The 14,006-nt window shown below is 38.6% G+C and overlaps 1 protein-coding gene and 1 pseudogene across 1 annotated transcript in view; both read left to right on the top strand.

The window, feature by feature from the left end:
• Positions 1-14,006, top strand: part of LOC138166588 (sodium-coupled monocarboxylate transporter 1-like) — a 79,780-nt gene that overhangs the window by 44,224 nt on the left and 21,550 nt on the right. Inside the window, exon 9 of the mRNA XM_069095071.1 lies at positions 9,755-9,867. Coding sequence (XP_068951172.1) covers positions 9,755-9,867 — 113 coding nt within the window. The remainder of the gene's footprint in view (positions 1-9,754; positions 9,868-14,006) is intronic.
• Positions 12,018-12,754, top strand: LOC138166646 (ectonucleoside triphosphate diphosphohydrolase 6-like; annotated as a pseudogene).

Below are 14,006 nucleotides of genomic sequence, written 5' to 3'. Positions count from 1 at the left end.
GCACGTCCATGGGGCATGGGAGATCTTTAAATCCCATAACCCTTACAGTATAATATATATATTTTTTCCTGTGTATCTGGCCTAACTCTAGGTTAGACCATCTCATTGGCATAGTTTTAATGCTCATTGTTTTATAATAATAGCTTGAATTCTGGAAGTGCTATTTTCCCTTCATTTGTATTTTGTCCTTATTATTTTACTTTTGTGATTTCAAATGAATTTTGTAATTTTGTTTTGTTCCAGCTAGAATGTAATCTGTTGGCTTTTTGATTGGTATGACTAAATATATAAACTAATTTAGATAGTGTTGTCATTTTTATCATATTGGCACAGCTCAGTGAGTATGCTTTTGATACAGCTGCCCCTCAGCACCTCACACCTGTACTATATCAGTAGCTGCTGGTGGGTGGGCTAGCCTCCCATCCAACCTTCTAAGGGAAGGTCCAACTAGGTTACTCCAGTGGCTCCCTGTTGCCTCAAGGATCAGATACAAAGTCTGGACACTCACAGCACTTCATAAGCTAGACCCTCCTACCTTTTCAGTATTTTCACCTTACTTCCTGTCTCTTACTCTTTGATCCAGTGACTCTAGTCATCTTTTGGCTTTGAGCATTGTCTCTGGCTGTCCTGATACCTAGAACTCTCCCCTTCCTCTCCTTCAATTAATGACATCACTGACTTCCTTTAAATCCCAACTAAAATCCGCCTTGTACAGGAAGCCTTCCCCAGCACCTCTTCATTCCAGGGTCTTCCCTCTGTTAATTATTTCCCATTTATCCTGTATATAGCTTGTTGTCTCCTCCATTAGATTGCAAGCTTCTTGAGGGCAGGGATGTCTTATGCCTTTTTTTTTGTATCTCTAGCATTTATCCAAGTACCTGGCATGTAGTAGGTACTTAATAAATGTTAATTTACCAACTGTCTAACAATGGTGCCAGGCCAAATGGGCTCAAAGTATTTTATGGTAGTGGATTGTTGATGTGACTGATTCTAAGATCTTAAGTCTTTCTTTACTGTGTTGTTGTTATTATATAAATGGCTCTGGTTTTGCTTAATTCACTCTGTGTCAGTCTTCACAGTGTCTTTTGAAAACATTAAAAAAAATTTCTTACAGTGCAAAAATAGCTCGTTATATAACATATCACAATTTAGTCATTAATTTATTGCTCCACCCCAGTTACTTTTCATTTTTTTACTTTTCCTTTATTTTCCTTTTAGTCATATGTTTGGGATCCACCTTCTGATATTTTGCTTATGACTAGTCTCTTCCCTATGTTTCCCTTTTTCTTTTAACTGTATTCTCCCCCCTCCCCCATTCCTGCCTCTTTTCCTTGTTGGGTTTAAGATGTTTTTATTTCTCAAACTCTTAGCCTTTATGCAAATATATGTGTTTTCTACCTTCCTTTTTCTTTTTTCCTCCCTCAAATCAAATGCTTTATTAACTTCTGCTTTATGTCATTCATTTCCATCAGATTTTGAGTTACAAATTTTCTCCCCATTTTCCCCTTACCCACCGCCCCAAAATAGCGATCCCATTAGATATCCCTTCCTCCAGTCTGCTCTCTCCCATATCTTCTCCCATAACCCCTTCGACTTTCCAGTAGGGCATGGTGGATCTCTATGCCCCAGTGCCTGTATATCTTATTTCCCAGTTACATGTAAAACAATATTAATAATAGTATATCTATATATATATTTAAACATTTGATTTTAAAACTTTGAATTCCAGATTCATTCCCTTCCTCCCTTGTCATCCACCCTTACTGGGAAGATGAGCAATTCAGTATAGGTTGTACATGTGTAGCTATGCAAAACATTTCCATAGTGGATATATTGTAAAAGACTGACTATATTTCCCTCCTTCCTGTCCCACCTCCCACTTGTTCTATTCTCTACTTTGATCCCGCACCTTTTCAAAAGGGAGGTGCTTCCAAATTCCCTCCCTCCCAGTCTGCCCTCCCTTTCATCATCCCCCTTCTCATCCCCTTCCCCCCTACTCTCCTGTAGGGTGAGATACCCTATTTAGTGTGTATGTCATTCCCTCCCTAAGCCAAATTCAATGAGAATAAGGTTGACCCATTCCCTTTTGCCTTCCTGTTCTTCCCCTCCATTGTAACCATTTTCCCTTGCTTCTTCTATATGAGATAGTTTACCCCATTCTGTCTCTCTCCCCCTCCTCTCATTATATTCCTCTCTCACCTCTTAATTTCACCTTTTAAGTATCATCCCTTCCTATTAAATTGGTCCTATGCCCTCTATCTATGTATACCTGTATATATATACACACACACACACATTCACATATGTATTCATATGCTCATATACCCTCCTATATAGACATACATATGTATATATTTCTATTCCCTTCAACTATTTTTTTTTTAAGCAATAGGGGTTAAGTAACTTGCTCAAGGTTACACGGCCAGTTATTTCTGGGTGTGGTGCTGAGTATCTGAGCCCGGATTCAATCTCCAGGTCTTTTCAACACTGGAGCCGGTGCTCTTACTCACTGTGCTACCTGGCCGCCCCCCCCTTCAACTATTTTCATACTGAGAAAAGTCTCATCAGTTATAATTATCATTTTTCCATGTAGGAATATAAATAGTTCCACTTTGATAAGTTCCTTATGATTTCTTTTCCCTGTTTACCTTCTTATGCTTCTCTTGCTTCTTGCATCTGAATGTCAGATTTTCTATTCAACTCTCATTTTTTCATCAAGAATGCTTGAAAGTCCTCTATTCCACTGAATGACCATATTTTCCCCTGAAACATGATACCCAGTTTTGCTGGTTGGGTGATTCTTGGTTTTAATCCCAGCTCCTTTGCCCTCTGGAATATCCTATTCCAAGCCCTTTGATCCCTCAGTGTAGAAGCTGCCAGATCCTGGGTTATCCTGATTGTGTTTCCACAAGATTCAAATTGTTTCTTTCTGGCTCTTTGTAATATTCTCTGCTTGATCTGGGAATTTCGGAACCTGGCTATAACATTTCTAGGAGTTTTCTTTTTGGGATCTTTTTCAGGGGGTGATCAGTGAATTCTTTAAACCTCTCTTTTGCCCTCTGGTTCTAAAACATCAGGGCAGTTTTCCTTGAGAATTTCTTGAAGGATGATTTCTAGGTTCTTTTTTTGATCATGGCTTTCAGGTAGTCCAATAATTTTTAAATTATCTCTCCTGGATCTATTTTCCAGGTCAGTGATTTTTCCCCATGATATTTCACATTGCCTTCTATTTTTTCATTTGTTTGGATCTGTTTAATAGTATCTTGATTTCTCATAAAGTCACTAACTTCCATTTGCTCTAGTCTATTTCTGAAGGAATGATTCTCTTCAATGGGCTTTTGAGAATCTTTTTCCATCTGGCAAATTTGGCTTTTTAAGGCATTCTTCTCCTCATTGCCTTTTTGAGCCCCTTTTGTCATTTGAATTAGTCCATTTTTTAAGGTGTTATTTTCTTCAGTCAGGTTGTTGACTCTCTTTTCATAATTTTCTTGCTTCGTTCTCATTTCTTTTCCCAATTTTTCCTCCACTTCCCTTATTTGATTTTCAAAATCCTTCTTAAGGTCTTCTCTGGCCTGTAACCAGTTCGTATTTTTCTTGGAAGTTTTTGGTGCAGGAGTTCTGACTTCACTGTCTTCCTCCTGTTCCATGCTTTGATCCTTTTTGTCCCCAAAATAGGAGTGTAAAGTTGGGTTGCTCTGTTTTCTTTATTTCCCTTGTTTTCTCATATTGCCAGTCAGTTACTTGACTTTTGGGCTTTTTACCACAGTAGGACTCAGCTACCAGACAGGGGAGCTTTCGTCCTGAACACTGGGGTTTTCTCAGTTGCCAAAGGTATTAGTTGGGTGCCCTCTCTGAAGCCTCCACACACTCTGGCAAGCTGGTTGCATACCCCAGGACCTCCTCCCTAGACCGCAATACAGATTCAAGCAGTTTAAAGCAAGAGCAGTTACCCCTCAGACTGGTCACTTGGTCCTGCTACAAACTTCAGGCCAGGAGCTGAAGCAGCCACGTGGCTGAGGATGCAGGGCTGCAGAGCATCAGCAGCTTCTTGCCTCACGGGTAGAGGCCAACTGCATTCCCAACTACTGGATCCCAAAGTCCACACTGCACTGACCTCTCACTGTGTCCTTAGCATCTATGTGTTGATAATTCTGGAAACCACCACCCCTGCTGGTGATCTGAAGTCCCTCTAGCAGGTGGCTGGTGAGGCCCGCCCTGGGGCTAAAACCTCAGACTGGCACAGGGGTGGTACAGCTCCCAGAATACTGTGCTGACCGCTTGCTGCCAGCCTGCCGGGCTGTGCTCAGTAGGAGGTTAGCTTCTTTGTGTCCTTTTGTGGGTTCTGTAGCTCCAAAGTTTCTTCAGAGTCACCTTTTACATGAATTGGAGGAGGTGAGAACCAGAGCCCCGCGGAAGTCCTGTTTCTACTCCACATCTTGACTCTACCTACCTTCCTTTTTCTAGATCTAGTAAGAGTGAGTTTCATTTGATGCTTGCTTCACTTAACGCTTTCTCTACATTTGTTTATTCAACTTGGGTACCTCAGTTTTAAGAAATAGTTCCATACTATTCCTCCTTCTACACTATTCCTTTTGCCCACCCTATTATCCCCCATGTAAAACCATCAGAGTGGAACCAGTTTACTCTCAGATCTTCTGGTTTTCTTATCTAATTCCCTCACTGTCTTTGAAATGTTAAAATTCTGAAGAGATCCTTGTTTTTCTCCTCCATTAGAATGTGAGGATTTCATCAGTTAGCCCCTTCTAATTGCCCAATAAGTTTTACTTTTTAGATTTCCTTTTTGTGGTCAAATTTCATAGTTTCTACTTAGCTCTGATCTTTTCATCAATAATTCTTGAAAATCTTTTCATTTACCCATCTCCTGACAGATTCGAGATAGAGACATTTTTTCCCCCATGGCCAGTGTGGGGATTTGTTTAGCTTGACTATACATATTTGTTTTTTTTTTTAATTTATTTTTAGTTTTCAACATTCACTTCTGTAAGATTTTGAGTCCCAGATTTTTTTCCCATCTCTCCCCTACCCCACCCCAAGATGGTGTGTAATATTATAAAGAAGAATTATAACCAATGAGAGAAACCACAAGAAAGAAGAAACCAAAAAAAAAAAAGAAAAGAAAAAGAGAGAGCAAATAATATGCTTTGATCTGCATTCAGACTCCATAGATCTTTTTCTGAATGTGAACTGCATTTTCCATCATGAGTCTTTTGGAGTTTCTTAGCCTTCCATTGCTAAGAAGAGATAAATCTATCAAAGTTAGTCATTACATAATGTGGCTGTTACTGTGTTCAGTGATCTCCTGGTTTTGCTCACTTTAGTCAAAATCAGTTCATATATAAGGCTTTCCAGGTTTTTCTGAAGTCTGCCTGCTCATCATTTCTTATAGCACAATAGTATTCCTTTACATTCACATACCACTTGTTCAGCCATTCCCCCACTGATGGGCATCCCCTCAATTTCTAATTCTTTGCTATCACAAAAAGAACTGCTATAAATATTTTTGTGCATTTTGGGTCCTTTTCCCATTTTTATGATCTCTTTGGGATATAGCCCTAGAAGTGGTATTACTGGGTCAAAGGGTATGCATATTGTTACAGCCCTTTGGGCATAATTACAAATTGATCTCTAGAATGGCTGGATCAGCTCACGGTTCCACCAATAGTGCATTAGCGTTCCAATTTTCCCACATCATCTCCAGCATTTATCATTTTCCTGTTTTTTCATGTTAGCCAATCTGATAGGTATGATGTTGTTTTGATATTTATTTCTCTAATCAGTAGTGATTTAGAGCATTTTTTTCCCCATATGACAATAGATAGCTTTAATTTCTTCATCTGAAAACTGCCTGTTCATATCCTTTGACCGCTTATCAGTTGGGGAATAACTTGTCTTCTTATAAATTTGACTCAGTTCTCCATATATTTTAGAAATGAGGTCTTTATCAGAGACACTGGTTGTAATCATTCCTAGTTTTTTGCTTTCTCACTAATCTTGGTTGCATTGACTTTGCACAAAACCTTTCAGTTTAATGTAATCAAAATTATCCATTTTGCATTTCATAATGTTCTGTATCTCTTTTTTGGACATAAATTCTTCCCTTCTTCATAAATCTGACAGGTAAACTATTCCTTGCTCTCTCAATTTGCTTATAGTATCAGCCTTTATATCTAAATTGTGTGTCCATTTTGACTTTATCTTGGTATAGGGTGTAAGATCTATGTAAGGTCTATGCCCAGTTTCTGCCATACTGTTTTCTAGTTTTCCCAGCAGTTTTTGTCAAATTTTGTCAAGTTTTTATCCCAGAAGCTTAGTCCTTGGGGTTTCTCAAACAGTAGCTTATTGTAGTCATTGACTACTGTTTCTTGCATACCTAACCTATTCTACTGATCCACCACTATATTTCTTAGCCAATACCAAGTGGTCTTGAAGATAGCTGCTTTATAATACAATTTAAGATCTGACACAGCTAGGTCACCTTCCCTTGCATTTCTTTTCATTAATTCTGTCAATATTCTTCACCTTTTGTCCTTCCAGATGATTTTTTAAATTATTTTTTCTAGCTCTATAAAATAATTTTTTGTAGTTTGATTTGTATGGCACTGAATAAGTAAATTAATTTAGTTAAAATTGTCATTTTTATTTTATTAGCTTGGCCTGCCCACGAGCAACTGATAGTTTTTCAGTTATTAAGATCTGACTTTATTTGTGTGAAAAGTGTTTTGTAATTGTGTTCATATAGTTCCTGGGTTTGTTTTAGGAGGTAGACTTTCAAATATTCTATATGTATTTGTTAAAAGCATTTTGTTTTTCTTCTTTTTCCCCTTTTAAATTTGAAAATCAGGGTAGAGGGGAGAAAAATAAAATAAAATTTAAAGAATCTTCTTTCTTAAGGGTCTGTTTTTCTCCCTTTAGTATTATACTGAACTGTGCATGTTAAATTATCCTTGGTTACTGTATGTAATCCCTTTATCTTTTGTTCTTTAGTATGTTGTCTTCTAAAATACCTTCTCATTTGTAGTAGAAACTCTTGCCTGGAGAATCAGATGTGTTAGATAAGTGTCATTCATATATGAGTGATAGCTATGATGGCCATCAGTTCAATACTAATGAAATCATCAGTAGTTTACTTGCAGAACAAGGAAGGGTACATTCTCTGATATATACATGAGACTGCCTTGGAAAGTGATGAAGTAAATGTTGTGACCAGAGGCTCACAGGAACCTAAGTCTGAACACTGGTTCAGTATTCACTGTGACTTTTTAGAACATAAATACTGTGAATGATGTGAATTGACCATATTCATATACATATAGACACATAGTGTAGCAGCCACCACTGTGAAGGCATAAAGCTAGCAACAGGTATTCTAGAAGGCAAAGGATATAGGCTCATAACAAAGAATAACTTACCCAGGAAAAAACTGAGTTTATTCCTACGGGGGAAAAATGAACCTTTAATGAAATATAGGGCTTCCAAATATTCCTGATAAAAAAGATCAGAGCTGTAAAGCTTTGCAGTTTAAACATGGGAGTTAAGAGAAACATAAAAAGACAAACATGAATAAATAAGAATAAGGGACTAAAGAAGGATAAAGTACTTATATCCTAAAGTGGGGTGATGATCCATGTGTCCCTTCTTAACCCTGTCATCAGGGGTCAGAGAAGGGAGTCTAAATAGAGAGAAGACCTGGGCATTGTTCTGCTGTGTCTTGATGATTTTAAGAGAAGAATGGAGAGGAAAAGAGGAATTATCCTAGAAGGGAAAAAGAAAGGAAGATGGAGACACAGATTATTTTATATAATCAGGGTGAGCAAGTGGGCAAGTGTAAGCCAGGAAGAGATAATTGGAGGCTGGTGGTGGCTGGCACTTGAACCTTTCTTTGATTTGAATAGGCAAAGGAGGAAAGAATATACTCACAGGGTTGGGTAAAGAAAGACATTTATCAAATAGGAGGAAAAGAAGAAGAGAAGGAAAAAGGGAGTATTGAGGGAGGGTAGATAAAGGGGGTGGGTTAACTCTAAGCAAAACAGACTAAGAATGTAAAAATATATTTATATCTTTTTGAGGCAAGAAAGAATGGGAATTTGAGAGGGTGTCTATAAATTGTGGAATGGCTAAGAATAATGATGACAGTCAGCATTTATATAGCATTTACTATGTGTCAACAAACTGTGCTTAGTGCTTTACAAATATTATCTCATTAGATTTTCACAACAGCCCTGGCAGGTAGGTGTTATTGTTATCTCCATTTTACAGTTAAGGAAACTGAGGCAAACAGGTTAAGTGACTCTTCCAGGGTCACATAGCTAGTAAGTATCTGAGCTCAGATTTGAACTCAGGCCTATGTGACTCCAGGCCCAGTGCTCTAATCCACTGTGACACCTAACTAAACAAGTCATAAGCATGGTGGAATACCACTGTACTATAATAAATGATGGAAAGCATCGTTTCAGAGAAATGTGGGAAGGCTTGTAGGAAATGATGCAGACTGAAGCGAGTAGAACGAGGGAAACACTTTATACAGTGACAACCATGTGTGATACAATGAGAAATTCTGATCAATGCTGTGGTCAGCTACAAGTCCAGAGGGCCTTCTGACAGAGAGGATTCTGGGAAGGTCAATGCAGAAACAGCATACACTGCACTAGAGAGTCTTTTGTTTTCTTTCATTCTCATTTGGAGCTGGACTGGAAGAGAAAGAAGGTGGATTTTTGCTGATTGAAAAAAATATACAAATTAAATATTAAACAAGGTTTTTATTACTCACATTTTACATGTGAAGAAACTAAGGCTGAAAGAGGTTAAGGGTTACATAGTGTTTGAGGCAGCATTTGAAGTCAGGTCTTTCTGACTCTGAGTGGCCTTGCTGTCTGCTTTCAGAATGCACCCACCATCCTCCTAATTGAAGTTCCTTTGGTTCCTAGGACAACCCCATGAGGCATATAGAACAAATATTATCTCATGAAGAAAAATGAGACACAGGGTTATGGGATTTAGGTCAAATCTGGGGGCAGAACACAGGCTTCCTGACTCTAGGTCATTATAAAACTGTAATTATACCCAAATATAGGATTATGCAGTGGTAGGCAAAACATACATAGAATTGCTTTTTCCCCTCAAAACTTATTTTTTTCCTAGTTTAAAAATACGGATGCAAATTTCATTCACAAACAGATTCTTAGGCTAGCTCTTTATCCATGGCACCACAGCTGATGATCTGTTTGTTAACTTTTCTAAAAGTTGATATAACTAAAACATTTGTCATCAGCACAACTAAAGGCAGAAATAAGTAATTGTTAAAAATAATCATAGCTTTTTAAAAAATGAGGAAAAAACTTAAAAAGCTATAATGATTTAAAAAAACTACTTATGTGTTATTTTTGCCTTGAACTGTGGTATAGTGGATAAAGAGCTGGCCTTAAAGCTAGGAAGACCTGGGATACATTATGTCTTTGTGACTATGGGCAGATCACTTAACCTCTTAGTGTTCTAGGCACCTAAGACTATGTTAAGAAAAAAAAAGGTGCCAATGAATTTATTCATCTGGGAGTTCCCTATACCTTTGAAATCACAGGTCCAGCCCCTGTTTCTATAACATAGGTCGTCAGTGCAATTTATTAGCTATTTGATGACTATATTGAAGATGATGATTTTTTTGTTGTTTTCTCTTTTTTTAGCTATTAATTCGTTGTGATTTCAGTTAACCATATATTTTAATTTTTTGTACACACAGCACAGTATCCTCCAGTATCAATGCTTTAGCGGCTGTGACTGTAGAAGATCTCATCAAACCTCATTTAAATGCACCTTCACAAAAGACTCTTTCTTTATTTTCTAAAGTAACAAGTAAGTGCATACTGAAGACTTTATTTCTCACATTCTTTCATTGAGGTTGGGCTTAGAGATAATGGAAAATTTCTATCCCTAGAGCTCTGTTTCAGCAGTGAATTTTCAGGAAACTAGAATCCCTTTTAGGACAAAAGTGCTTAGTCATCAGTCACCCTGATTCTTCTAAGTTTAATTGATATTTCAGATTATACTGTAGGGGAAAGGGATTGTTTTTGTTCCTTTATTTCATTGACTTAGTCTAATGCTAATTTCAGGGTGCTCTGGTATGTAAATTGAAGATACAAGAGTACTGCACACTGTTGATATGTCTTTGATTACATAGTATGTAGGCCTCTTAGGAACCTAGGAACCTTCATCATATTCAGTATAATGCTACTTGTTCCATTAGGCCTATGCCCTCATGAGATTTTCCAAAAGGACAGTGGATGGAAATGTCATCTGTGGTCACAGAGACATAATGTATACCAGGTCTTCCTAGCTTCAAGGCCAGCACAGTGAGGACTGACTGACTGACTGAAAAGGCATTTACACAAAGTAGCTGAGGTGCAATAGCAAGAGTGACACAGCCCTGTTCTCAAGTAGCTTAGAGTACAGTGGAGGGACAATACACATAGGGAGTGGTGGCCCTGGAGGAGAGTGTTGGTCTGGGAAGTAACAGATGGTAACTGAGGTCAGATGGAGATCCTTTCTAGTAGGATTGGCTTCATTCCATAATTCTCAGAGGAAGTGGAGTGTTCATGTTAGCAGGGCAGATGGTAGTATGTTGAGATATCTGGGTTGGTTGCCATGAAGTGTGATCTGTGGCTACCTAAATAGAGTAGATTAGATGAATTTGGACTCTTGCACAGTCAGGAAATCTCAGAGAGCCAAGGCTTAATAGATTAATTCCTATCAGTGCTGAGGGATTGGTTGGTCTCTGGTATGGAGTTGCTGACACGAGATGCTTCCAGGCCAGCAGGAAGCCACGTTTGACGTTGCTGTAAAGATATCTTGTTCACATACTGGATTTCTTCATTTCAATTTATAGCAAAAATTTCAGACTTTCAAAATAAAAAAAGTTCAATTCTGGGGTGGCCAGGTGGCTCAGCGAATAAGAGCACCGGCTCCAGTGTCAGGATGACCTGGGGATCAAATCCAGGCTCAGATACTTAGCACCACACCCAGAAATAACTGGCCATGTAACCTTGAGCAAGTTACTTAACCCCGATTGCTTTTAAAAAAAAAAGTTCAATTCCATTAAAATAAGTGAACAGAATAATTAATATGGGTAAATTTAAATATTTTACAGTTTTTGGCCTGATAGCAAATTCTGTAAAGGAAAATAAGTTAAAGCATGTACCTGAGTTGTTTTAGTTGTTGTATCTCAACAGTTTAGTTGTGGTCTCTCACTATAAACTGTTTACTTAAATATTTTGTTGAAAGAGCAAAATAAATATATTTAAGAGCAGAAAGGAGAGGTATTCAATAGTTTGTGTTCTTTTGTACAGAGAAGACATATATTTTGCATTGCCTTCTCCTTTCTCTATTTGGCCTGATAATTGTGTCAATGCAGATGATAACACTGAGTATAACATGGAGCCCCTTTTTCTTTGAGCCCTTCCATGAGTTCTTTAATCTCTCCTTCACCTCTTATCTGGAAAGATGAAAGTTTTCTAGGAAAACTTGGGGTTCCCCTTAAATCCCTAACTTTTATCAGTGGTGGGGTCGGAACATCTTTGAGTCTGTTTCCTCATCTGTCTTATGAGTTTAACAGGGCCTGCCCCTGGTGTTCTTGGGAATGAGACTTCCCTCACCAAATTGTTGTAGGAATCAAATATGATCAGGTATGTTAAGAGCTTAGTAAAACTTAGAAATATACAGGTTAGTGATGATGGTGATGATGATGATGAAGATGATGATGAAGACGAAAAGACAACAGTGAACAGAGTCTTAGACCTGGAGAGAAGCTTTTGGGCATCTGATCCATCTGGTTCTCATTCAAGAGGGGGAAAATGAAGCCCAGAGAAGTGACTGCATCTGGGGAGTGGTGGCCCACAGGCAGCAGCTGCATATCTTACCAGGTAAAAAGGTTCAAAAGTTGTGACAGAAGGTAAGAGAGGGTTTTCAAGCATCTCTTTTTACTTGTAGAAGATGACTTTATTTCCATAATGAGTGAAACTGTTGAAGGAGTTTCAGCATCGATCACAGTGAACTTTTTATTTTTATTTTTTTTTTTTTAAGCAATTGGGGTTAAGTAACTTGCTCAAGGTTACACGGCCAGTTATTTCTGGGTGTGGTGCTGAGTATCTGAGCCCAGATTTGAACCCCAGGTCATCCCAACACTGGGGCCAATGCTCTAACTCGCTGAGCCACCTGGCCGCCCCTACAGTGAACTTTTTATTATGGGCAATTAAAAACTCCAGGAAAGATTTAGGCATGCTGAATTTAGGAGGTGAATTTCTTCCAGAAGTTGAAGTCACCCTTCAGACATTACCAGATGGGTACATAAGTTCATTCTGGATGTTCAGTAGAATCTACAAGCAGTATTTATATAGCTACTTGGAACTTGGTTTGATATCAGCAAGGCTTTCAATCTTAGGAGTAGAGGGAAAACCTGACAAGGAGTTGGTTAACCCCTGCTTTCTTCCCAGTTTTAAAGGAGAATGAGAGCATGCTGAAATGACATACAAAATTCCAGGGCACAAAACAGGGGCTTACTTGTATGAATTGTACTCCAAGAGTATCAGAAATCCTTCTCCATAAAGTGCATAAAACTGAAGAAATCAAGAACTTGAATTTTTATGCTATATCTTACTATTAGGATCTTGTTGCAAAAGTCGATCTCATAGATAAGGAGACAGGAGGCAGTCTCACAGTAGAAGGCTTAGAGATTGCAGCAAAATAGGTTTGTAGAACCCTGGAAGTTAACTTACAGGAGAATCCTTTTATTTGTTTGGATCTTCCCCATATTAGTTTGCTGCTTGAAGAATTTGGGCTTCCGAAAACCAAAGTGCTTAAGCTGGCTTGGGAAATTGATGACATTGAAACCAATTGGGTCTGGGAGCCCTTTTCACTGCACTGATTCTCTGAACAGACAACAGGACAAATCTCGTAGTGCCTGAGTCCTTAATATGAGCCTTAGTTTGGAGAACATTGCCAAACCCGTTATGAGCAGAGCCCCTGAGTACCTTAAGGAGGGGTCAGTGATCATATTCTAGATATTTTTCCAGAAAAGTTGCCATAGTCCCTATGAGAACCTGACACCTTCTGTAGAATTTGTGTGACTCCATCTTCTACTGAACAGGATTTGGGAACACTTTGGTGAACAGCCAAGTAAACATTTCCCAACTGTGTTCATTAAATTCTAATTTATTATGATATGATTTTTAAAAAAGACTTACTGTTTGTTTTGGACAGTTTCTGTTCATACATTGTATTGACTTTTTAGTGCTCACCCCTGGCATACCAGTGTTGCTTGTTGTCCTTCGTCCTGGAAGAGGACCAAAATGACGTCCCTATGCTAGAGTCAAGTTTCAGGGTGTCGGACTGTGGCTATCATACCAGTGCGATCTTGGAGTGCTCTACCACAGGTTGGGCACATATAATCCATGTGAACATTTGGGGTGGATTCTCCAAATTTGTACATCCTGCATTTCCTTTAAGCTGTTGCAATTCTGTTTTGCTCATGGAGCATAGGGCCTTGTCTGATGTGGACACGCCATGCTGAGCGGTCCTTTGCCAGTGTCTCTCATGTCACACAATCAATTCCAGAGTTCTTGAGAGTGTCCTTGTATCTTTTCTTCTGACCACTATGTGAACACTTGCCTTGTGTGACTTTTCCATGAAATAGTCTTTTTGGCAAGCATACGTTTTGCATTCAAACAGTGTGGCCAGCCCATTGGAGTTGCACCCTCTGAAGCAGAGTTTGTATGCTACTTGGCAGTTTAGTTCTAATAAGGATCTCAGTGCCTGGTACCTTATCCTGCCAGGTAATCTTCAAAATCTTCCAAAGACAATTCATATGGAAGCAATTCAATTTCCTGGCATGGGGCTGGTAGACTGTCGAGGTTTCACAGGCATACAACAATGAGGTTAGTACCATGGCTCTGTAGATGTTCAGTTTGGTAGTCAATTATTCCTCTATCCCATACTTTCCT

Source organism: Petaurus breviceps, unplaced genomic scaffold, assembly GCF_028583685.1.
Source record: "Petaurus breviceps papuanus isolate PSGF00001 unplaced genomic scaffold, PetGlider_PUasm1.0 225, whole genome shotgun sequence".
NCBI classification, from domain to species: Eukaryota; Metazoa; Chordata; class Mammalia; order Diprotodontia; family Petauridae; genus Petaurus; species Petaurus breviceps.
Note: the sequence above shows the minus strand (reverse complement) of the source record. Positions and strands in the feature narration are given on the sequence as shown.